Source organism: Oryctolagus cuniculus, chromosome 19 (assembly GCF_051225735.1).
Source record: "Oryctolagus cuniculus isolate XC-2025 breed Fujian yellow rabbit chromosome 19, ASM5122573v1, whole genome shotgun sequence".
NCBI lineage: Eukaryota > Metazoa > Chordata > Mammalia > Lagomorpha > Leporidae > Oryctolagus > Oryctolagus cuniculus.
This window is the reverse complement of record NC_142885.1, coordinates 6,091,506-6,115,876: the sequence shown is the minus strand read 5'-3', so window position 1 is coordinate 6,115,876 and position 24,371 is coordinate 6,091,506. Positions and strand designations below refer to the sequence as shown.

The window sequence follows — 24,371 nt, the reverse complement described above, 5'->3', positions numbered from 1 at the left end:
AAAGGGCCGTTTGGGCAAGGCTGGGGCTGTGCTAACGCACACTGCCGCCGCATCCATCCTGGGTGCCTACTGCCTCTGCCCTGCTGGCCCTGCCCGTCCTTGCTGGTTCTGGTGCCTAGGTACAGTCCCAGCCACAGGCTGGCGGTCTTCTGAGCCAGTCCGGAACCGAGGAAGGAGGTGCTAGGAGTGGACCCCAGGGGTTCTGGTTCTGGTTCTGGCCTGCAGGTAGATTTTTGTCCTCAGATGAATTGAACAGTCCAGCCCTGGGACCCTGGAGCCCTGGGAGGGGGCGTGTGCGAGGACTGTGGGGCCCACCTGGAGGAGCGTGGAGCGGCCGAGCTTCCCATGTGAGGCTGCAGCCCCGGGGGACCCTGGCCTGGAACATCCCGTGCTGCTGGCCATCGCTAGGGCCCCTGGGAACCCAAGAGGAGTCTGGCTCGCTGCGCCTGCTGAGAGGTCACCGCCAACCCAGCCCTGGGTTTGGGAAGGGGTGGGGGCTGGAACCTCACTTTGGACCTCGTGTGCTCTTCCTTCCTGCAGATACGGCCCCACCGTTGTGCAGCGAGGCCAGCTGAGGGCCGGCCATTCCTGAGAGACTAGCGGGTGGGCCCGGGGCTCTGGGCTCCCCTTGCTTGGCACCTGCACTCGCTGGGCTGGGCTGGGCTCTGCAGCGAGCAGAGTGCAGCGGGAGCTGCCTCTCTGCCTGGCGCTGCGGCTGGCCGGCCCCCTGCGGGCTGCGGATGCGCAGGCGGCTTCTTTCTGCAGGGGCAGGGCTTGCTGCGGCTCCGGTAAGGCGCGCGCTCTCGCTCTCTCGCTCTCTCGCTCTCGCTCTCTCGCTCTTGCGCTCTCGCGCCAGCTTACTGGCCTGCCCCTTGGCTCTCGTTTGGTTTTGTTTGGAATGGCTGAGGGAGAGGACACCACAGATGGGGACGAGGCTGCGTGGAGCAGACGGCAGAGGGCTCAGGGAAGAAAGCCCGGGGTCAGCCGAGGAATGCGGAGCCGGGCTCGCGGTGCGGCAGCTTTCCCAGCAGCGTAGTGTAGAGGCGCTTCCCATGCTTCTGAACTTTAGAGGTCTTGCGTGGGTGGGTGTTCTTCCGGCTGCACTCGCGTGCATTTCTGCTTGTGTCCCTGGCCGTGTGCATATGTGGTGTACTGTGTACGTGCACATGGCAGTGTATCTGGGTGTGCGTTTCCCTGTGCACATGTGTATTTGCATCTTTGCATGTGTGTATTGCACACTCTGTACACACATGCACATGTGGTGTACTGTGTACGTGCACATGGCAGTGCGTGTATCTGGCTGTGTGTTTCCCTGTGCACATGTGTATTTGCATCTCTGCATATGTGTATTGTACACTCTGTACACACATGCACATGTGTACTGTGTACGTGCACATGGCAGTGTGTGTATCTGGCTGTGCGTTTCCCTGTGCACATGTGTATTTGCATCTGCATATGTGTATTGCACACTCTGTGTGTACGTGTGTGAGTGCACGTGTGTTTGTTGGTGTGGTTTCTGGGCATATGCTAGCTGTGCTCTCGCAGAGCAGACCTGTGGTGGCTCGGTGGGCCAACGGTGACCTGGTGGGTTCACCACCTGGTCCTGGTAAAGTGGCATGAAAACCATGGTTCCTCCTTCCTTCCTCAGTCCCCAGAGGTTCTGCCTGACGCATGGGTGGGCCGGCAGGAACGGGCAGGGATGGGGCCGAAGCCAGTGGTGTGGCAGAGAGAAGCATTGGGTGGGTCTCTGATACATGCGTGCTGTGGTGTGGCTCTTGGGCAGGCCGAGGGCTGTCACCAGGCTCCTGGAGTGTGGGTGTGGTCCTCTCTGAGCCTCAGGGAGTGGACAGACTGCCCTGTGATGGCCATGGGGCTGCTTTTCTGGGGTGTCACGGTGGTGCCACCCAAGGTGCTGCCCAGCCTTGCCAGGGGTGTGTCCAGTGGGCCCAGTCAAGCCGCCTGCAGGATCAGAGTGCAGGAGCTCCTGGGAGACTTCACCCCTTGCTGCTTCTGTTCCAGGGATCAATGCGCAGGCCCGGAGGCTGCAGCGGATCCGTGCGAAGGGAACTCCAGCCCTGGCCCCAGGGGCTGCCCGGAGTTCCCCCCAGCCCCGGCTGCGCCGCACGGTCAGCGAGACCAGCCTGAACCCGGCTACCACCCTGCCCGACGTCTCCCAGGGCCCTGAGGAGCCCGGCCAGGACGCCATGCGCTACTCCCTCTTCCAGTGCCCACACCTGCTCCTCCTGCAGGGCTACAGCCAGCAGCACGTGAGCCTCCCCTCGCCCTCACCCTCACCCACCTGCCCAGGTGTGGCCTGTAGCCTGGTTCCAAGAAGTCGGGGCCTCCTCTCACCTGTAACTTGGGCTGCTGGGCCCCTCTAGCCTGGTCTCAGAGGGTCCTTTGCCACCTGGCCCCCACGGAGAACTTCCTGCCACTCTAGGTCCTTTTCCAGACCTCTTCTGGCCTGGCTTTGGGGAAGGCCATGGGTCGGGGAGCCACGGGCCCGTGTTGGGGCCATGGTGTGGGATGCTGAGCCACTGCTGGTGACCCAGTTGTCTGGGGAGGCACAGAGAAAAGCATCCCCTCCCCACCCTGGCCGTGTCTGCACAGACGTCAGGAGCATCTTGGCTTGAAGGGCCTAGCTCCTGGCCAGTTCCCGCCGCAGCCTTCCTGCCTTGCGCCCTCTCGTCCGCTTGGGTCTGCTCCCACTCCTCCACCACGAGCACTTTGCACCTTTCGTCCTAGCAGCATCTGCCCTCCTCCAGCGAGGGGCAGTGCCTGCCCTTCCTCCCCCTCGACACACCGGGGCGCCCTGGGGTGGGTTGTCCAGGGCTGCCGTGGCTCTGCTGGGTGGCCCAGGACACGGTCAGCCCCCGTAGTCTGGTCCCAGCCACATGGCTTAAGGAAGCAGGGCCAGGGACTCCGTTCTTTCCCTTCCCTCTGCTGGAATTGCCCGGGGTGTCCGGCCCCTGAGTCGCACGTCTGCGTTTCAGGACAGCCTGGTGTATGTGCTGAGCCGGGAGCGGCACACGGTGGGCCAGCGGACCCCCTCCAGCAAGCCCAGCATCAGCCTCTCCGCCCCCGACATCCTGCCCCTGCACTGCACCATCCGCCGGCACCAGCCCCTGGGCGGTGCTGCCGGGCCCAGGCTGGTGCTGGAGCCCATCCCCGGGGCCCCCATCTCCGTCAACTTCTCCGAGGTGGGGCGGCGGACGGTGGTGCTGCACCACGGCGACCTGCTCTCCCTGGGCCTCTACTACCTGCTGCTCTTCAAGGACCCTGCGCAGGCCCAGCCCCTGCCCGCCCGGGCCCTGGCTCGCCTCCGGGCCGTGCCGCAGAGCTGCCGGGTGTGTGGCGCTGCGCTCACCCCGTCCACGCCGGACGCCCTCCCTCGCCGGCGCCGGCTGCACCTGGAGTTTGAACGTGAGGAGGAGGACACCCTGGTGCAGAGGATCATGACGCTGATTGAGCCTGGGGGCGACGACCACAAGCTGACCCCCGCCTTCCTCCTCTGCCTCTGCATCCGGCACTCGGCCACGCGCCTGGAGCCAGGCACGTTTGGACAGCTCCTGCTGAAGATCGCCAAGGCCGTCCGCGGGACAGTCTGGGTCAGTCGTGGGCAGTGTCCTCAGGCTGTGGGAGGGCTGGGCCGGGCTCTGCCCGCCCTGGGTGGAACGGGGGACTCCTCCCTGACACCCCCACGATGCTGCCCGTCTACCTCCCAGCCCAGCTGGTGACGCCCGAGACTGTAGGCCACCAGGAGCCTCTTGCTGGGCTCAGGGCCTCTGCCCCTCCCTGTGGTCCAGCCTGGCTTGCCTGTCACTGCCCTGGAACCAGGTGCTCCAGAGGCAGGGCTCTGCAGGGCCCAGGTGATGTCAGCGCCAGGAGCGCCCTCTGCTGGCGGGAAGTTGGGCTGCTGGGGCGGTGGAGGTGCAGGGCTGTCGGCATTTGTTCGACACTTTCTTCCAGGCCGGGATCTCTCGGCCTCCAGCCTGAGAACCGTCGTGGGCCGGATTCCTTGCCGTGGAGCCTGGTCTTGAGGGCGCGAGGTGCTGGCAGCGGCTTCCTGCCACCCACACAATGGCTGCAGACATTGTCCAGCAGCTGCCCTGGGAGGGTGGGCCTGGGAGCGCTAGAGCAGCTGAATGGGTGCCTGTGTCCCCACCGTGGTGGCCTCCCTGCCGTGGTTACTGCCTGCACCGTGACTCCACCCCCAGGGCCCGGGGTAGCTCGTTCAAGGTCAGTCAGAGATCCTGGCCAAGTTTGACCCAAGCTCGGAGGGAGGGAAACCACCCAGCTGTGTAGGAACCTGGCTGATGTCTCATGTGAAAATCCACATTTAAAATGTTTGAAACTTTCTAAAAGCAAACACCAGCACGAGCTGCCCTGTGGAGTGTGTGTAAGGTGGGCCATGGGTGCGGTGGGCCCCTTCCCCTGGGTCTGCAGGCCACGCCCACTCGGCTTCCCATGCACGGTGCCCCCTCACGCCCTCTGTGCCATCTCATGCCTAGAACCAGGTGCAGCCACGTGGTGTGCAAACGGCCCCAGGATTATCGTCATTTCTGACCGAGTCTGCTTTGTGCTGGGCTCTTGGATCTCGTTCTCACAACATCCTGACTCCATGGACACTGTGTCCTGCATGACAGCTGGGGAAACTGAGCCCAGGAGGGTGTGGTGGCAGGCGGAGAGCCAGGGTCCAGCTGTGGTTCCCCACAGCGCACCTGGGAGCCGAGGCTGTCACCTCAGTGTGACGGCTCCAGCCTCCGAATGTGGGCGTCTCCGTCCAGGTTCTCGACCCCTGTCTGCCCTTGTGCTGTCATCAGACGCGCACGCCAGCAGCTGGCTATGTCCGGCAGCAGCAGAGGCTGCGGTGAGGCCCAGGCCCGGCTGCCAAAGCGACTCCTGCTTCCTCACAGACAGGGACACTGGGAGTCGGCTGAGCCTGCGTCCCGTCGGGGAGTGCGAGTGCGAGTGCGTGTGCTGATGTTCCAGCCTGCGTAGTGCTCGCCGCTGGGGCCGGCGTCTGAAGCGTATGAGGGGCTTCAGACAGTTAAATAGTAGAATGAAAAGATAAAGTTCATTTTGGTTCCAAAGAACTTTAAAATCTGTGCATATGGAGGATCTTGAAAAAGTGCGTGGAAAATGCATGTAAACCACCGAGGAGCTCGGAAGTTTTTTGCAGCAAAAAACAAAAACAAAAACAAGAAAACTTACCAGGGCCAGCGTTGCGGTGCAGCAGGTGAAGCTGCCGCCTGCACCATCGGCATCCCTTATGGCGCCAGTTCAAGTCCCGGCTGCCCCACTTGTGTTGCAGCTCTCTGCTAACATGTCTGAGACAGCAGTGGGAGATAGCTCAGGTATTTGGGGTCCCTGCACCTACGTGGGAGACGCAGATGGAAGCTCCTGGCCTTAGACTGGCCTAGCCCCGGCATTGTCATCTGAGGCGTGAACCAGCCAATGGAGGATCTCTGTCTCTCTTTCCCTAACCGTGCCTCAGAATAAATAAATAAATAAATAAATAAGTCTTTAGAAAATGAACTTCTAACTCTGCCTTTGCATGAGGTTTTTGCGTCTCCTCGTGTATACTAAGCTTAGCAGTGAGGCTGTTGGAATCCTCCCGGTGGCGTGTGTGGAACGGCTGGCCTGCCTTTACTGTTGAAGTGGCCAGCTACGAGAAGCAGAGGCCGGGATGTCCGTCTGTTGTAGGGAACATGTGGCTCACGTTCAGTGACGGGGTGGGGAGGTGGTGGAGCCCCGCGGAAACCCTGCCTTCCAGCGAGGCTCGGTGGGGAGCGAGGAGGCCGGGCAGCGGCGCGGTGTCCTGGAGATGGAGTGAGGTGCATCCTGCATCCCTGTGGTCCTGTGAGCTCATTTCCTTTGTTTCTCTTTGTGATTGTAGGAGAAAACCAAAGAACTGGCAGAGAAGCAGGCGCGACTGTAAGTACGGCCCAGCTCTTCCTGCCTTTAGCAGCAAGGGGCCCGTTGGCGTGAGAGTCCCTCTGCAGCCACGTCCGGCAGGGGCTCCCAGAGGCCTCGGGGTCAGCTCTGGGCTTTCGCCGCTGTGCTGTGGGCCCAGCGGCTGCTCCCATTTCTTCCCTCACCAGCCTGGGCAGCCCTGTGGGGGTCCGTCTGGCGTGTCCACCAGGCTGAGCAGGCTCGGTCCTCTGCCACGCTTCCCCCCTCCCTTCCCCGGTGACTGTGTAGAGACCCGGGCGGGAGATGGTGCTCCCGGTTCTGAGACACGACAGTGCCTTGCCCTGTCCCACGTTTCCTCGAAAAGCACCGTGTCTGCCCCACGCCACTCGTGGGACTCTGGAAGCTATTTGGATGCTGTAGCGAAGGGTGCGGGTCCCAGCCTACCGCCTCATCTGGAGTGGACGCCCGGAGAGCACTGTGCCCAGGCCAGGGTGTGGGGGTGGAAGCCGGGGGTCGCCTGGTCATGGCCTCGGTGCTGGGCGTTTCTGGCGTGCGTGCTGTGTGCTCTCGGTGTAGGTGCATCTAAGAGCAGGGCTGGCAGAGGCACCCAGAAAGGTATCTGCGATGAGGTCATCTGTAGACCGATACAGACACACACATGTGATGGTGGTGACCACGTGCGTGGGATCTGTGAGGGCACATGGCTCCGCGTGGTGGCCACGGCTCCCAGGTCAGGCCAGGGGAAACAGCCCCCGTGTGTGCTGGGCTCTTGCCATGTGCACTTGGTGCACACGCCCCGGGGTCCTGCTGAGGGCACAGGAGTCATTATCACCGGGCCCCTTTCAAAGGTGGGAGAAGGGGCATGCAGAGAGGAAGCCCGGGGCAGGGCAGGGGCTGGAGGTCATGGCCGTCCACCCTGGCTGGCCGGGGGCTGGCCTCAGAACACTGCCCACTCAAACATACCTGCTCCTGGCCTCGTGCTGATGTCGCAAAGCTGGAGCAAGATCCGAATACTACATGCTGAGCGTCACAGGCCTTTGAGGGCTGGAGCTGCATGGAGGGGGGATAGTTGGACAGAAGCCAGACCCCCGAGGCAGTACCGGCCTCAGCCTGAGGGACAGCGAGCAGGTACGAAGCACAGGTGCACAGGTGGCGCCTGCTCTTCAGGTCTGCATGGTGTCGGCGCAGGGCCCAGCACAGTGTGGCGTTGTGCTGGCTGCTCCCCCTCCTGCTCTGCTCTGGGACAGCCTGCGTTCCGGGGTTGGGGATGGGGTGTGGGGGTGACAGGAGCACACACAGACGTCCTGCTGAGGTGCAGGTGAGACCAGGACCTTCCATCCTTGCAAGCACCGTCTGTCAGGGCGACTGGGACCCCCGCTCCCCGGTGTGAGGTGGGGACCTGCTGCCTGCCCGGCTTCGCCGCGCACAGGAAGAGCCAAGGCCTCCCGTTGAGCAGCTGCACGCTCGTGCCGTGTTTGCCAGAACTTTTATGGCTTTGGCCTAGAAACAGTCCTGTTTCCACCCTACTGCATGCTGGTGGGCTGTGTTTTTTCCTTTTTCCTTTGAAAAGTAGTGAATCTTTTCCAAAACACAGAGCAGTATGGAGTGTGTCAGTCACCCACGAATCCAAACTCGGATTTCACACTGTAAACATGTCACCGTATTTGCCCAGTTCTCTGCATTGTGTTTCTGTTTTCATTTCTTTTGTTAACTTATTTGGGAGGCAGGCCAACAGAGAGAAAGAGAGCTCCATATGCTGGTGGCACCCCGAATTCATGCAGCAGCCGGACAAGGCCAGGCTGAGGCTGGGGCTGGGAATTCAATTCAGGGCTCCACAGAGGTGGCAGAAATCCTGTCCCTGGAGCCATCACCCTGCCTCCCGGGGTCTGCGTTAGCAGGAAGCTGGCGTCAAGAATCCGGCCCAGGCACCTGCTGCGGACTGCCGGCATCCTGACCAGCATCCCAGTCGCTAGGCTGACCCCTCCCCGGTCCTGAATTGTGAGTGTCCACTGGATGTTACTAAGCGCTCCTTCTGCACCTGAGGTCGTCATGTTTCGTCCTTTGTGCTGCCGCGAGGTGTTAGGTTGGTGGATGTTCTCATGTTGACTTTTTCCTGAGTTCCTGGGATTAAACCCTTCAGGGCTATTGTTTAGGACAGCACGATACGGTCGTTGATGTAAATGTGTGTTACTTGCATAGCACGGGTTTTGTAGTGAGGACATATAGCACCTGCCTCCTTTTGGGAATGCGACAGTTGGTCACATAGTCCTCAGGCCGCGCAGTTTCTCTCAGATTATTTGTTTCTCCATTTGTCTGAAGTTCCGTGCCCTTGAACCGGCCGCTTCTCCCGGCCTGCCCCAGCACCTGGGGACCGCTGCCGTCTCTACGTCCATGACATCAGCCTTTGTCGCGTCCTACGATGAGTGAGGTTGTTGGTGTCCGTGCCCCCATGTGTTCCGCTGAGTGGCAAGGACCGCCTGGCCCACCCACGCTGTCACAGACGTCTGTGGTTCCTGTGGCCAAGCCAGAGTCACCGTGGTGTCCGGTTCTGTCTCCAGCTGAGGTGACAGCCTTGTCTGTTGACTCCGTCTTGGCTGCCGTGCGTGCACAGGGTTCCTGTAAGTGTGGGGTGCAGGTGCTTGCTCAGCCCCACGGCCCTCCCGCGGGGTCAGGACCTGCAGAGCCGACGGCTGTGCCGACTCAGATTCCTGCGGGTGTGTGCGAGGGCTCCCTGTTCTCCGTGCTCTTGACCTGTGCTCGGTCCTTCTTTCTGGAACAGCCTTCTGAGGGGTGAGGTGGTGCCTCAGTGGGCTCGGGTTTGCACCTCCCAGAGAACTAGTGGTGTGGGTTGCAGATTTTCCACTCCGGGTTTCCCCGTGCGGAGTCCTCAGTGAACTGGTCCGCATACTTTGTTTTTTATCCAAGTCACGGGGTTTGCAGAAAACGCGCTGGGAACTGTGTCTTTGGGACACAGGCTGTGATGGCCCCTGAGGCGGTGCCCACCGCGGGTACGGATTTGCTGATTCCATTTCTTTAGTGACGATTGGCTTCTGTAGTTTTCTGGTTTTGTTGTTGTTATTAATTTTGCTAGTTTCGCTCTCCTAGAAAAGTGTCCATGTTTTCAAAGCCATTGGGATGACGTCTGCAGCGTTTCCCCGTGAGTTCTCCGGTCTGTGGAAATAGCTTGGATGTGCTGTCCCCCTTTGCCATCAGCTGTTCCAGGGAGCCGGCTCTGCCGTTGCTGTGTGCTTGGCTTTATCCGCCAGTACTCTCTCTCTCCCCGGGTGCTGTAGGCTCTGCTGTACTTCCTCCTTCGGTGTCTGCACTGCTGGGACGCTGTCTGAATTTCACATGCAAGTGGGGTTCTGCTGTGCCAGTGCTTTCTGTTAGGTCTGCTTTGTGAGGTGTCCACTGCTGGCTGCTTGTTAATCCTTGTTGGCCAGCTCCTGGTCAGTTTTGCAAGCTTTCTATTTGTACTTCACAGAGCATTTACTTTCTTTTTGGCTGAGAGTCCAGTACATGTCTGTTAGGTCAAGTTTGTTTATTGTTGTTTTAAAAAGATGTACTTACTAAATTTTTCTTTTTCTTTCTTTTTTACGATTTGTTTATTTACTTGAAGATAGAGTTGTATGCAGAGAGGCAGAGGCAGAGAGAGAGAGAGAGAAAGAGAGAGGTCTTCCATCCACGGTTCACTCCCCAGATGGCTACACCGATCTCTTTGGAGCTGCGCCGATCTGAAGCCAGGAGCTTCTTCCAGGTCTCCCACACAGATGCAGAGGTCCAAGCACTTGAGCCATCCTCTACTGCCTTCCCAGGGCATTGCAGAGAGCTGGGTCGGAAGTGGAGCAACCAGGACTTGAACTGGTGCCCGTGTGGGATGCCGGCACTGTAGGTGGCGGCTTTACGCACTACGCCACAGCGCTGGCCCCTACTCAATTTTTCTAAAGGCAGAGTGACAGGGACGGAAGGAAAGAGAGACAGAGGAGACAGGGAGGGAGAGAGGAGGAGAGAGAGACAGAGATCTTCCATCTGCTGGTTCACTCCCCAAGTGGCCATGTTGGCCAGGCCAAAGCCAGGAGCCTGGAGTTTCTTCTGGGTCTCCCACATGAGTGCAGAGGCCTAAGTGCTTGGGCCATCTTCCGCTGTTTTTCCCAGGCCTGTAGCGGGGGCTGGTTCGGAAGTGGAGCCGCCGGGACGTGAACAGGGCTGGAATGGAAGCTAGCACCACAGGTGGTGGCTTTGCTGGCTATGCCTCAACACCGGCCCCTAACGTTATTAGTGTGTGGAAGTCTAGCGTGTGGAGTCTCCGTGTGGAAGTCTCCATGTGGAAGTCTAGTGCGTGGAAGTCTAGCTCGTGGATGTCTAGCGTGTGGACGTCTAGCGTGTGGACATCTAATGTGTGGACGTCTAATGTGTGGACGTCTAACGTGTGGAAGTCTCCGTGTGGAAGTCTCCGTGTGGACGTCTAGCGCGTGGACGTCCCCGTGCCAGTCTCCATGTTGCACATAGGTCCTGGAGTGCTCTGGCCTCCGTCCCCACGTCCAGGTTGCCCTTGATGCCTGTTTCCCAGGCTTCTCCTGGTTTTCAAACCTGTCCCGCAGAATGTCCCCAGCATCCCTGTTGGGATTTTTTTTTTTTTTTTTTGACAGGCAGAGTGGACAGTGAGAGAGACAGAGAGAAAGGTCTTCCTTTGCCGTTGGTTCACCCTCCAACGGCCGCCGCGGCTGGCGTGCTGTGGCCGGCGCACTGCGCTGATCCGAAGGCAGGAGCCAGGTGCTTCTCCTGGTCTCCCATGGGGTGCAGGGCCCAAGCACCTGGGCCATCCTCCACTGCACTCCCGGGCCACAGCAGAGAGCTGGCCTGGAAGAGGGGCAACCGGGACAGAATCCGGCGCCCCGACCGGGACTAGAACCCTGTGTGCTGGCGCCGCAAGGCAGAGGATTAGCCTAGTGAGCCGCGGCGCCGGCCTCCTGTTGGGATTTATCTCGTGCTCCTGTGTGCTTTGGGTTTGGTTGCTTTTTGTTATTGTCGGTGTTTGCTCCACCTCCCTGCTCGTTCCTGGAACGCACCCTGGAGCAGCTCTTCCCGCGAGGCCTCAGGCGGCCCTCAGCCCTCTCGGACTCGCCGTGGACAGTGTTTTGATCTTGCCCCTGCTCTTGAGGGAGACTTCAGCTCTTCTCTTTCCAGACTTGAATTTTTTTCCATTATGTTTCAGCATCTGTGAGTGTAACGAGAAGTCTGTGTCTGGTTTCTGTCCTGTTGTGATTAGTTTCTCTGTCTTACTTTAAGGTCTTCCCCGGACTTCTGGTGTTCTGTGTTCTACCTCCACGTGCCCGGGGTTGGTCTGTTCTTATTCTCCCGGGCACGGTCCTGAGGTTCCTGGGACAGGCGTGGGGGAGGGGGTTCTGTCCTCGCTGTCACCTCTGCCCCTCCGTGTCTCCTCCCAGGACTGCTGTCGAGGTGAGCCTCCTGGTGGCCCCCGCGTCCTGCCTGCCCGCCCTGTGGCTGTATCGCGAGACCCTCCGCCCTCACTTCTCTGTCCCCTTGGCTACATGCAAGCTGCTGCTGAACAAAGTGATTCAAAAAAGCAAAGAGTTTCCTGTTGGGCTTCTGTTTCTTGAATTAAATAACACTCTACCTGAAAGGGAGCGAGAGAGGGAAGCGGCAGACAGAGCTCCCCGGCACCCGCCCCAGCCCTCCCGGCCCGGTCAGAGCTGCGAGCTGAGAACTGCCCAGGTCTGCAGCGCGGGTGGCCGGAACCCAGTTACTGGAGCCCTGGCTCTGCTTGCCGGGGTCTCGTTAGCAGGGAGCTGGGATCGGGAGCGTGGCTGGGCCTGGAGGCCAGGCGGCCCATCGGGCTGCCCCACCGCTCGGCGCTTTTCCCTGCAGCCCCCGTGAGCAGTGAGGAGCTTGTTTGCCAGACTCGCTCCCTTCGGAATCTGTTTGGAAATACTTGCTCCACATGGGCCTGAACAGCCTTGGGGAACCCCGCCACACGCACACACGGCTCGCGTGTGCCATATGCCAGGGCGAGCCGCGTGCCTGCGGCACACCGCCTGGTCCTGGGGCTGGGTGTCTGTTTGCACGCCCAGAGCCCGGGACCACGTGTGGGGATCCAGGGCTGAGATGGAAATCCCCGGGCCGCGGTGAGCCCGGCCCCTGCAGCCCTGCGCACCGAGGCCTCCCGGCGCCGCAGCTCCGGTGGAGGCTGTCCAAGTTCCCCTGTGCCCGCGGCGCCACCGCACACCCGTGAAGCCCCAGGCTGCTGGGCCGGGTGGGTTTTTGGTCAGAATGTTCGGGGGTTTGGGAAGGTCAGAGGTGCCCACGCTGGGCGAGGGGCTGAGCTCCTGGGTGTGCACATGGAGCAGGATCCCAGAGACCGCGCAGCCCCCACTCCGCCTCCGCCCAGAGCCTCGCAGGGTGTCCCTGAGCACAGCCCTACCGCCGGAACCGTCCAGAGCCAGCCGTTCAGCAACACCGTGGCCCCCCGGGAGCTCGAGAGCTGCCTTTGTGGCCTGGCGTGCAGCCGCCCTGCCCGTGCTCCTCCTGCCTCCCTCAGGGCCGGTCCCCTGGTTCCGTGCTGCCCCTCCCCTGGCCGGGGGTCCTGAGGCGCTCCCGTCTCAGCTGGTTCCTTGGCCTCGGCCTGTCCCCGCACCATCACAGGTGACTGCTGGGCTGCTGGTCCGCTCCCCTGCCATCAGCCCACGCGCTGGACACCTCACCCCCAGGGCCTGTGTCCCATGACAACCTCTGTTGGGTTGCAGCCCGCGGCTCCAGGCGGCAGGGCTGGTCTCGCCGTGTTGCGGGCAGGCCGGAGTGCGTCTCTGAGTTCTCACCGAGAGGTGGAGCGGCTGGCGCTGGGGTCAAGGCACAGAGCCAGCCCTTCTTAAACACCGTGAACCTGTTCCTGCCTGTCCCCAACACGTGCCCTTGCCCCGTGGCTCGGGCTGTGCCGGGCAAGCGGCAGCCTCCGCTGCAGCAGACCGGGAGAGGTGGGGCCTCAGGGAGAAGAAACAGGCAGAGGCCCCCCGGGAACGTGGGGCGCGTCCAGCACCGGGACCCTGCCGCCTCCCCTGACGGTCACCCTGACCCTGCTCCTCAGGCTTCTTGGGGCACAGGGCTGTGACTGACCAGTGGCCGCTGCCCGGCTTGGCCCTGGGGATGGCCCAGCAGGGGCCACAGAGGCCGTGCACCAGGCAGCGCCGGCACATTCCTCGCTGCAGACCCCGGGTCAGGTCTCAGGAGTGGTCTGGGGTGCTTGTGGATGCCATGGACACGTGTGGACCTGGGCTGCTGGGACCCCAGGGCGGCCCTCAGCCTGCTCGAGGGCACTGAGGGCGAGGTGTCTGGGGAGAAGGCGTGTGCTGGTGAGGAGGTAGCCGGGGCCCCAGCGCCCCTCAGCCAGCTCAGCGGGCCAGTTTAGCAGAATAAAAGGAAGCTGGGCTGGTGCCTGAGCGGCAGGAGCCGTGGTTTGTGGGGCTCTGAGTCTGGGAGGGGCCAGCCGACCTGGGAGGCTGCTGTTGTGGGCCTGTGACACCGCTGCTGTCCCTGGAAAGGGAGCCCTGCGCTGGGGGACCCTGGGCCTGGGAGGGAAGGCACCTCGGCCGCGAGCGGCGGCTGCTTCTGTGGCGCTTAGCCCGAGTAACCAGGGCCGGGCCTGAAGAGCCGGCCCGGCCTGCCCGCTGGGGGGCGTCATGGCTGGCTGGGGAGCCCTGTAGATCTCGGAGTGAGGCGTGCTGGTCCTGCCCCTTGATTCTTAGGATTCCGTGTTGTGCTCTGCCTCACCTTGCCGGTGCACCCCCACCCCCCACCTCCGTGACTGCCGGTTTCCTTGGGTAACTGCCGTGTGGAGGAACACACACTCACTGGTCTCCTAAATCCCTCCTGCACACACACCTGTGCACTATGCACCTCTGTCCACAGCTGTGTTCTCTCATTTCAAAAGAGCAGGTGTGAGAACGACTCACTGACCGGTGTCCTTTTCCCAGGGTCGTGACCCACGTCTGTAGGGGCTTCCGGCTGTCAGGTGTCAAATATACCCATGCATTTTTACACTCCCCCGCCTAGCACTCTAGGCTGTCAACAGTGGGGGGTGTGTGTGTAAAGATTTATTTGTTTGAAAGTTGGGGAGAACGCTTTCATCTGCTGGTTCACTCCCCAACCGGCTGCAGCAGCCAGAGCTGGGCCAGGCTACAGCCAGGAGCCTCATCCTGGTCTCCCATGCAGGTGCAGGGGCCCAAGCACTTGGTCCATCTTCTGCTGCTGTCCCAGGCCACAGCAGGGAGCTGGATTGGGAGTGGAGCAGCCGGGACATGAACTGGTGTCCGTGTGGGACGCCAGTGTGGCAGGCAATGGCTTTATCCACTACGCCACAGTGCCAGCCTCCAGTGATGGCTGTTGTTTGCCATTAAGACGAACATCACAAGCGACAGGGCGGCCGATTGCAGCCGTGAATGTCGCAGCCCCGGGTAACATGGTCTCTCTGTCTCGGTAGCCAGGAACCCATCTCCTGGGCCAGCTTCCCCATGGCTGATCTCGCTCCAGACCTGCAGCACATTCTCTTCTGGATGTCCAACTCCATCGAGCTCCTGTACTTCACCCAGCAGGCCTGTCCGCTCTACATGCAGAGCATGGAGGACGAGCTGGACGTGACAGGTACGGCTGGCGCAGGGCGCGTGTGCCGCCAGCACGCCGGCCCCGCGACGGGTCTGTGTTGGGGCTGCTGTGTGCTGCTGGTGCAGGGACCCCCACGAGGCCAGAGCCAGTGGGGCGGCCTCCCGGGGCCTCTGGCCCACCCCAGCCCTGGCTCTCCTCCGCGGGAGACCCAGGGCTGCGTGGGCGCTCTGCAGGCGTGACGGGCACCTTCAAAAGCCCCGCGCAGGAGCCGGGAGAGGGAGAGCTGCGAGAGGATGCCGGCCCGAGCCCCTCCGTGCCAGGGCTTCAGAAAGGAAGGCGTTGCCCGTCAGTTGCAGTGCATGTGGGTTTGAGTCCGGCGTGGGGGGAGTGCGTCTCGGGCCCCTGAGCCCCGGAGGTGCTGAGGGAGCAGCGGGTGAGCGCGTGAGCCTGACCAGGGCCGTCGCAGGGCTTCAGGAGGCCGGGGGCCGTGACGCAGCCGCTCGAGGCCTGGAGACACCGTGGGGGCAGGGGAGAGGTCCTGGACGGGGCCGGGGGTGGGGGGGAGTGTGTGTGCACTGTCCTGCAGTGGGCCGAGGTGCCGGTCTCGTGGGTGCTAGCGTGTCACCCCACACAGCTGTGCTCCGCTGGGGCAGACACAGGCCGCTCGCTCCCTCACACTGTGGGCTCTGGGGCCATGCAGGCCTGTCCCAGATACGGCTGTGGTCCTGGGGGCTGTGCCTGGGAGCTGGGAAAGACGTGAGGTGCCCCAGGGGCTCAGTGGTGTCACTTGCGGGTGGCCACGGCTTTGTCAGAGCCCCGACACAGCAAAGCCAGCGTCAAGTTTGGCTTCTCCCGCCGCTGCCCAGCGCCCGGAGGCGTGGCTCTCCTGGAGGAGGGGCTCCTGCGGCTGAGTGACGGGCAGGGCTGCCTGCACAGGGGCCGTCGGGCTGGGGAGCCTGGCTCCCGCCGTGCTCAGGGGCTCGTCCTGTGGCTGGTCGAGAGCCCGGGAGTCGGCACAGGTCCCAGGTGGCAGGCGTGGATGTCGGGCGTGGGGCGGGAGTGTGCCTTGCGCCTGGGGTGACAGAGCCCATGGCACCCGTGCGCACACCTTGCTGTCTCCCTGCGGGAGCGGCCTCTGTGCTGCGGTGCTGGGCTAGGCTCCGGGACGTCGACGGGGAAGTGCCTCTTGTTCTGGCCATAACAGGCGGTGACCTCAGGGCTCCCGTGCCTGGGGAGCCCCCAACTTAGTAGCCTTGTGTGAGTCCACGTTGGGTGCCGGTCAGTTCCCGTGGTGGGCCTCGCGCAGGGACCCTCGCCTGGGCACTTCTTGGGGGAAAAGTTGGTTCTTCCCCGCCTGCCGCCTCCGGCTTCAGGGAGGAGGTTGTTTTGGTTGGGGCTGGAAGAGTGAGGGCGCCCGCCGGTCACCTGAGGCCTGCCCCCGAGGCCCACGGCCCGAGGTCGCCTGCCGGGTCAGCTCGAGACTCAGAAGAACGGGGTGGGTCACCGGAGGGCGAGGAGGGGAGAGCCTGCGGGAGGGGTCGGAGCAGAGCCGTGCCAGTCCCCAGCCGCCTCTGTCCAGGAGGCCTCCTCAGTGGACGTCCATTAAAAGTTCTGTGCTTCGTCGCTTTGTGGCTCGGGCTCAGGCCCGTCCTTGGGCAGCCAGGGCCTGTGTGCAGCTCCTGGTCCCTCGAACCCTGGCACCGCAGTGTGTCTGAGGTGGAGTCGGGGACACGGCCCCCAGCCCCTCTGCCCTGCGCCCGGGGAGTGGTGGAGAGGGGCCGGGTGCGGCTCAGAGGAGGCCCTGGGGCTGTGCCCTCGTCTGAGCTGTCAGGCCTGCCGTGTGGTTGCCCGGAGGCCTGGAGCCTTCCAGAAGGAGGGAGTGTTGCAGGGTCACTCCCCAAGGCCCAGCAAAGCCCAGCAGCCACAGCCCTGCAAGGGAAGCACCACAGGGCGCAAAAGCGAGAGATGGAAGTGCCCGGTGTCTGCATGGGCGCTGTCCTGGCCGCGGCCTCCCTCAGGGCCCCTGGCTGTCTCGGCCCGTCCCTCCAGTCTGCCCGCGTTGGCTGCAGGGAACAGGGCCCTGTGCTCTCGGGGGGCCTGGCCGGGCTGCCCACCCCTGACCCAGCGCCCCCCTCACAGCCCCGACAGCAGGATCCTTGGAGGAGCTCTGGGCAGCAAGGGAGGCCCACAGCAGCGTGCTGCCTACAGACAGTGGGGATGTGAGGGCGCGGAGAGGCGGGGCGTGCCTGGGCCCCCCCCAACCAGGATGGCAGCCACGCCTCATGTCCCGGAAGGCCCCTGGTGTGCCCCCTCCAGTGCTGGGCAGCCCCTCTGTCTCGCTGCAGCCACGCCTGCCCCCTCCTGTTTGGCCCAGTAGCATCCTCCAGCAGCCCCCAGGATTCTCGGTGGCCTGGGCTCCCCTGGGCGTCTGTGCTCTGAGCCCACCCAGCCTTCTTGCCCTCGGCTGGGATCCAGGCCGCGCCGTGCAGCCCAGAGCACAGGCCAGGGGCCGTGGGGGTGTCTCCCGGGCCAGGGGCCGTGGGGGTGTCTCCCAGGCCAGGGGCTGTGGGAGAGTCTCCTAGCCAGGGGCTGTGGGGGTGTCTCCCGGGCCAGGGGCTGTGGGGAGTCTCCCAGCCAGGGGCCGTGGGGTGTTTCCCAGTCAGGGGCTGTGGGGGTGTCTCCCAGCCAGGGGCCGTGGGGGTGTCTCCCGGGCCAGGGGCCGTGGGGGAGTCTCCCAGCCAGGGCCGTGCGGTGTCTCCCGCAGGCTCCAAGGAGTCGCTGTTCTCCTGCGCGCTGACGGCCAGCGAGGAGGCCATGGCCGTGCTGGAGGAGGTGGTGCTGTACGCCTTCCAGCAGTGTGTGTACTACCTGTCCAAGGTGCGGCCGCGCTGCCCGGGCCCCCCCGCACACTTTCCCTTCCTTCCCTTGGAACGCACCCCTGCCTGGGAGCGTTTCGAGGGTCAGGAGTGAGGCAGGAGAGGCCCCAGCATGGGACACGTGGGCCTGGCCAGCTGCAGGGCGCCCTGGGGTGGCGGCTCTTCACCGCGCTGCTCCCTCTCTCCTTTGCCGGAGCCCCTCCCACCAGGCCCTCCCCCGGGTGCCCCTGCACGGGAGCGGGAGCTGCTGAACCCCGCGCTCCGTGTGTGTGCTCAGCAGCCCCGAGGCCGGGGCGGGCAGGTCGCGGCCACAGCGCCCTGCAGTGGCTGCTGCTGTTGTCCGGCCCCCAGTGCCTGTACGTCTGCCTGCCGGCCCTCCTGGAGTGCCCCCCGTTCCAGACGGAGCCCCGAGAGAGCTGCGGCTCGGCCCCAGCGCTGCCCGAGGAGCTGCGCCGCGTCGTGTCCGTGTACCAGGCCGCCCTGGACCTCCTGCGGCAGCTGCAGGTGCACCCTGAGGTCGCCTCCCAGATGCTCGCCTACCTCTTCTTCTTCTCGGGCACGCTGCTCCTCAACCAGGTCCTGGACAGGGGTGAGCGCCGCTGTCCTGCGCAAGTGCCCAGCCCGCGTCCTGTCGGGGCACGAGGGGGCTCTGGGTGGTGCCCAGACGCTCGGGGCGCCAGCCCCTCCTGCCCTGCCTCCCTGAAAACTGGGGCCGGGTCTGCCCTTGAGCTGGGGGGGCAGGCTGTGGGACCCCGTGGGTGCCGGGGTCACCTCCCTCTGCCCTCCACAGGCCCCTCCCTCAGCTGCTTCCACTGGCCCCGAGGCGTCCAGGCCTGTGCCCGCCTGCAGCAGCTCCTGGAGTGGACGAGGAGCGCTGGCCTCGGGGCGGCCGGGGAGCGCTTCTTCCGGAAGCTCTCCTGCACCCTGCACCTGCTGGCCACTCCCAGTGCCCAGCTCATCCAGGTGGGGGACGGGCAGGTGTGGTGGAGGGGCTGGGCCCTCAGGGGCAGGCAGCTTCCAAACCAGGCAGGGACCCGGTCCAGAAAGGGGGGGGTGTGCTGGGACTATCTCACCGACCTGCCTCTGCCCCAGTCATCCACCTGTGGCTGGGGGACGCTGCCCCGAGACGCCTGCCCCGTCTCCAGGCCCTGTGACAGTGTGTGTAGGGGTGACCCTGGGTTGTCTGAGTGGGCCTAGTCCAGGCATAGGAGGCCACAGAGTGGATCAGACAAGGGTGGACGGGGGAGGGGCTGTGAGGCATGAGGTGACCACAGCTGATGGCCGGCGCAGAAGGGGCACTCGGTCCTGCAGCCCCACCAGCGGCCAGGTGAGGAGGCGGGGCTCCGGCCCCAGGGCAGCGACACTGCATTGGCCGGCTGTGCCCCGCGTTACCAGCACTGGACACAGTGCCCTGGCCGTCCCACAGGTGATGGGCGGAAACCCAGTGCCTGGTGTCTGCCTGCCAGGCAGGCACAGCTCTGGCGGAACCTGAGTGGCTGTGGCGTCGCCAGGAGACGCCTGAGCCACAGGCCCTCCTCGCGCCCGCGCAGAAGGGAAGCTTCACTCTCTAGAAGGTTGAGGCCGTGAGGCTGGAGAGCGGGCCAGGCTGCCGCCCCGGGTCACAGCCATCGGGACAGAGGGCATGGTGGGGGCACCGGCGGCCAGAGGCAGAGCGCGGGACCAAAGGCCCTGGAGTTGGCAACGCCGGGTGCCTCGGGAAACGGGCAGACAGGTGGGGCTGGGCACAAGGACGCCCGGGCAGCCATTGTGAAAAGCACCGGCGCTTGGTGGATGCCTGGCGGGAGCCTCGCCCGGCAGCGCACACGGGGAGTGGCCGGGGGGAGGGCCGAGCTGCCGGCACTGAGGGCGGTTCCCTGCGCATTCAGGTGCGCCTTGTGCTGACGGGGCCTGTCGGCGTGAGGTTGGGGGCGGGTGTTTGCACACTGAGTGCCGTGTTCTGGGAGTTGTGGGTTTTGGATCTTGAGGTTAGGAATGCGCAGCCTGTATTAGAAAGCCATGAAGGCTGAGAATGAGCGATCGTAGAGCAGGAACAGAAAACCAAACCAAAACCCAAACGAGCAGGACAGTGACAAGCCGAAGGCAGTGGGAGAGCAGACAGGTGCGTGGCAGGGGCCGGTGGGGAAGCCGGCCTGCAGTTTCTCAACGAACACTTGCAAGGTTGAGTAGAAGCTTAACAGGGGCCAGCACTGTGGCCCTAGGGTGGGTGCTGTCCCCTGCGGCCCGTGTTGGGGTGCCAGGGCGCCAGTTCCAGCCCTGGCTGCCCGCGTGTACCCCGCTTCCTGCTCCTGGCGCTCTGGAAGACGGCAGGTGACAGCTCCGGGCTCGGGCCCTGCCCCACCCGCACGGGGGATGTAGGTGGAGCTCCAGGTCCCTGGCCGTGGCCCTGCCTGGCCCTGGCCGTGGGCATCTGGGGAGCGAACCAGTGGATTGTTACCACGGCCCTTGTGGAGCAGTGGAGCCCAGAGTTGGTCCCTTGAAAAGTTTAATACAAGAAAATACAAGTTTGAGGATCAAAAATGAAAAGGTGACAGCAAGTAGCTCCTACGGTAAACATCAGCAGAACACTGTATGGCCAAGCTTTTGCTGACATATTTGACAGTTTAGGTGAAATGGACAAATGGGAAAAATGCTTATTAAAACTGACACGAGAGGACATCTAAAAATCCCAGTAGTCCAAATGCATTAACCTGATCTATCACTTAAATCCTTCTCGTAAGGATTCAGACCCAGATGGCTTCACGGGTGACTTGCTTAAAATAATGCCATTATCAGCCAGATTCTTCCCGAACCCGAGATAGGGGATCCTCATCTTAAAACCCAGCCCCACCTCCACACCACGGCCTGGAGGGCCTCACATCGCTGTCAGCAGAGTGGAACCCGAAACAGGGAAACGGTTGACAGGAAGGAAGCGGGTGCCAGGCCGGGGCTGGCGGCCTCACTGGCCAACCTGGCCCAGAGAGGCTGCGGACGGCCTGCAGCGTGCTCTGGTCCAGCCGTGCGCCGGTGGAGAAGCTCCCGTGTGCAGTTGACAGGTGTCTACGCAGGCGTGTCTACACAGTCGTGCCTGCAGAGCCGCGGTCCCTGGTAACCCTGCCTGGGAAGGGCCCACGCTCCGCGGCCACGGCGCGAGTAGAGTGTGGTCTGTTGGTCACAGTGAGATGTCGGGGCAGGGATGGACGTCCCAGCGTCCGAGCCGGAGGATTCAGGGCACGGCAGGGGGAGGACGTGTCACGCAGATCCGTGGCTGCTGCTGGGCTCTGGTACCCGCCTGCCCGCCACGCCACCTGATGTGCAAACGTGGAAGGGGAATGAGCGGTGGCCTGGCGCGGGGCGGCTCCCTTCTCAGGAGCCACGGATGCCCATCGATGCCCACGATGGGCGAGCAGGGTGCAGGCTGGCTGTCTCCGGAGGCCTCCGCCCCCCATCCTGTCAGCCTCGTGGCACCTCCCGTGGCCGGGTCGCTGCTGTCAGCCTGTGTGAGGTCAGGAGCGTTTCCTCAGTGGTCCTTCCTCTGGTGTTGTGGCCATGTGAGGGCCACGTTCACTGGGTGAGGGGCCCTCCTGGGACTGTTGTCTGTCACTGTCCCCTTGGGGCCCTCCCTGCTGTCTCCCTGGCGGGAATGAGAGCCAGGGACCCCGTCCTGCTCTGGCTCTGCCTGTACAGGGTGGGGCTTGGGCCACCTCTTGCACCTGCGGGCCTTTGACCCCATGTTCCTTCCTGTCCCCAGATGAGCTGGGCTGGCCTGCGGGCCGCCTTCCCTGCCCTGAGCCCAGCGCAACTGCACCGGTTACTGACGCAGTACCAGCTGGCCTCTGCCATGGGCCCCCTGAGTGCCTGGGAGCCGGGGCCCCAGGACAGCCCTGAAGCCTTCCAGCTAGGTGAGCAGGGGGAGGGCCTAGGGGGCTGTCAGCCCGGCCCCGGCCCCCTGCCATTGGGCTTCTGTCTCCACCTGGGCCTGTGGACCTGCAAAGAGGGCAGTGCCCTGCTGCAAATCCAGGCTGAGGCCGAAGGGCTCCCTCTCCTGGGGGCGCCAGCAGCATCTGCCGCAGGGCGTGGCCTTGCAGCCCAAGCGTGTGCCGCACACAGGTGTGCGTCCGTGCCTACCTGTGTTGGGGCTGTGTGGCCCCACGCGTGTGCTAAGTCACGTGGTGTTCCTCCACTAGTGTGGATGCAGCACACGGGCAGACAGGGCCTTGGTGAAGTGGGTCCTGCGTCCCTCCTCCCCGCCATTCCGTCACGCCTGTGGCCCGCTGTGCCTCTGTGTGTGTGTGTGTGTGCGTGTGAACGCCGCGGCGGCGGCTGCTGTGACACGTGCGGGGACACAGCACAGGCCGTGGGGGCTCCAGGCTCGGGGAGTGGGCGGGCAGCCGGGCTGAGGGTGGAGCTGCTTGATGGAGAGTCCAGACGCCAGGGCCCTGCCCCCGCCCTTGGTGGGCCGGAGGGCGCAGGGCTGCTGCTCCCCCCCCCCCAGAGGACGTCCTGGAGTCCTACGAGCACCCCCCGCCCATCGTGCTGCCCAGCGAGGGCTTCCAGGTGGACCTGGACGCGGAGTGCCTGGACGACAGCATCTACCAGCACCTGCTCTACATCCGCCACTTCCTGTGGGGCCTGCGCAGCCAGGCCGGCTCCAGCGGCAGCGCCACACGGCCGGCACACGGCGAGGTACCTGTGTGCTACAGGGCAGGCCCGCCAGTCCTGGCTCAGCTGAGGGGGTGGGCTCGCCTGCTGTGGACGGGACTGACGGGCGTGTCCTCTGATGGCCAGAGGGGCCGGGGGCACGTGTGATCTGGGCCTGACTCTCTCCTTCCCCTCAACCTAGGGCGTGCACCCCATAACTGAGCGACATCCTGGGGGCCAAGGCGGAGCCCTGGAAGCCGCCCCCATCAGCTCCCTTTCTTCTGGAGCTCCCAAGGTGCAGGGCCCCCTGGGAAGGCAGCCCAGCCATAGGGGCCGTGGGGGCCCCCAGCCGGGCCCACTGCAGGCAGACCCCTCGTGCCTGCTCACGCCTCCCAGCACCCCGCTGGGCCTCGAGTCCAGAGACCCCGACTGGCCTGAGCCCGGCATCCCCTGTGGCAAAGCGCTCCCGGCAGGGCAGAGGAATGGACTGGCCAGCCCCCCAGGGACGGCAGCAGAAGGTGAGGCCAGACCTGCCCCCGGCCCTTGGCTCCAGGTCCGACTGCTCCACCCGTGGGACCCTGGGTCTCTGTGGGCAGGCACTGGCCCCCATCCGGCAGCTGTGGCTTGTCAGCAGGGATGTGGGTCAGGGGGCCCAGGGGTGGAAGCAGGGTGTGTGTGTGTGCACACAGCTGGGTGGGGCCAGGAAAGGCCCTGGGGTGCCAGACTGCCCCTGGGGAGCCCGAGTCTGCGCCCCGGTGTATGTGGGGCTGGGGGATCCGAGTGCCCTGGCCACATCTGAGTATGTCCCGAGGGTTGGGACCACCTGGCAGGGCTGGGCCAGACAGTTCACCTGCTTGCGTGTGTGGAGCTGAGCTCAGACACTTGTCAGGCCGTGGCTGCAGGCCAGTTCCTGGCTCTGCCTGAGATGCCGACCAAGACAGCCCGAGGGGCACGAGGGTCACTGTGGAGAACCCCAGGCTCAAGGGCAGGCGTGGTGTGGTCAGCAGTGGCAGCCTGGGCGCAGCCACAGGGCAGGGCTGAGGTGCCCCTCCAGGCAGACTGGTCCTTAGTGCCTGTCTGGGGTCCCAGCTGCTGCTCTCTGCCCACCAGGAGACTCCGTGGCCCCTGTGGACGAGCCCCCTCTCGCGCCCTCCAGTGGCAGCTCCAGCACGGACGACTTCTGCTACGTGTTCATGGTGGAGCTGGAGCGAGGCCCCTCCGGGCTGGGGATGGGCTTGATTGATGGCATGGTGAGTTGGCGGGGCCCCAGGAAGGCCCGTGCAGGTGGACCCAGCGCCACCTCTCCTGGGCTTGTCCAGTGATGACCCCCTGTTGTGAGCAAGCTGGGCCCAGCACAGTCGTGGGTGCCAGTGTCCATGGAGCCTGAGGCCTGTCCCCTCCTCACGCAGCACACGCCCCTGGGCGCCCCGGGGCTCTACATCCAGACCCTGCTGCCGGGCAGTGCTGCGGCAGCTGACGGACGGCTGTCGCTGGGAGACCGGATCCTGGAGGTGGACGGCCACAGCCTGATGGGCGTCAGCTACCTGAGGTACCTGCTTGCCCAGGGCAGGGCCCCCTGCAGGCTTTCCCAGGACCCCGCGCTGGGCTGCTCTCACTGCCTTCGTTGATTTCAGAGCTGTGGATCTCATCAGGCGTGGTGGCAAGAAGATGCGGTTTCTGGTCGCCAAGTCCGACATGGAAACAGCCAGGAAAATCCGCTTCCGCACGCCCCCTCCATAGGCAGCCGCAGGGCCGCCCTGCCCGCTAGATGGCGCAAGTCCTGTGTAGCCCTGATTTATACACAGCTCGGACACTCACTCCAGCGTTCTGTGGGTACAGGCTTTACTAGGCAGAGTGAATAAACTGTCTTTCCTATTCTTTTTTTTTTTTTTCTGACAGGCAAAGAGGACAGTGAGAGAGAAAGGTCTTCCTTTGCCGTTGGTTCACCCTCCAATGGCTGCCGCGGCCGGCGCACCATGCTGATCCGATGGCAGGAGCCAGGTACTTCTCCTGGTCTCCCATGGGGTGCAGGGCCCAAGCACTTGGACCATCCTCCACTGCACTCCCGGGCCACAGCAGAGAGCTGGCCTGGAAGAGGGGCAACCGGGACAGACTCCGGTGCCCCAACCAAGACTAGAACCCGGTGTGCCGGCGCCGCAGGTGGAGGATTAGCCTAGTGAGCCGTGGCACCGGCCTGAAACATACTTCTAAATACTCTATGGTCAAAGAAAATTACCTGTTGGTAATTAGGAATATCTGATATTGAGTGATAAGAAAGTTACTACACCAGTATTAACCAATGTCTCCTAGATATCAGGAAGAGAA

At 63.7% G+C, this 24,371-nt stretch overlaps 1 protein-coding gene across 7 annotated transcripts in view; it reads left to right on the top strand.

Annotated features, from left to right (window-relative positions):
* Positions 1-23,921, top strand: part of RADIL (Rap associating with DIL domain) — a 65,383-nt gene extending 41,462 nt beyond the window's left edge. For 2 of the 7 annotated variants that reach the window (XM_070064334.2, XM_070064336.2), the window contains 13 exons: positions 2,020-2,267; positions 2,994-3,608; positions 5,900-5,937; positions 14,411-14,571; positions 17,297-17,409; positions 17,760-17,997; positions 18,199-18,371; positions 21,157-21,307; positions 21,901-22,091; positions 22,249-22,564; positions 23,157-23,296; positions 23,456-23,595; positions 23,681-23,921. In XM_070064334.2, coding sequence (XP_069920435.2) covers positions 2,020-2,267; positions 2,994-3,608; positions 5,900-5,937; positions 14,411-14,571; positions 17,297-17,409; positions 17,760-17,997; positions 18,199-18,371; positions 21,157-21,307; positions 21,901-22,091; positions 22,249-22,564; positions 23,157-23,296; positions 23,456-23,595; positions 23,681-23,786 — 2,630 coding nt within the window. In that variant the 3' untranslated portion in view covers positions 23,787-23,921. Of the gene's footprint in view, positions 1-581; positions 789-815; positions 1,083-2,019; positions 2,268-2,993; positions 3,609-5,899; positions 5,938-14,410; positions 14,572-17,296; positions 17,410-17,759; positions 17,998-18,198; positions 18,372-21,156; positions 21,308-21,900; positions 22,092-22,248; positions 22,565-23,156; positions 23,297-23,455; positions 23,596-23,680 lie in introns of those variants that run through there. The other 5 variants (XM_089320847.1, XM_070064337.2, XM_089320846.1 and 2 more) reach the window with 5 other exon arrangements.
* The last annotated feature ends 450 nt before the right edge of the window (positions 23,922-24,371 follow it).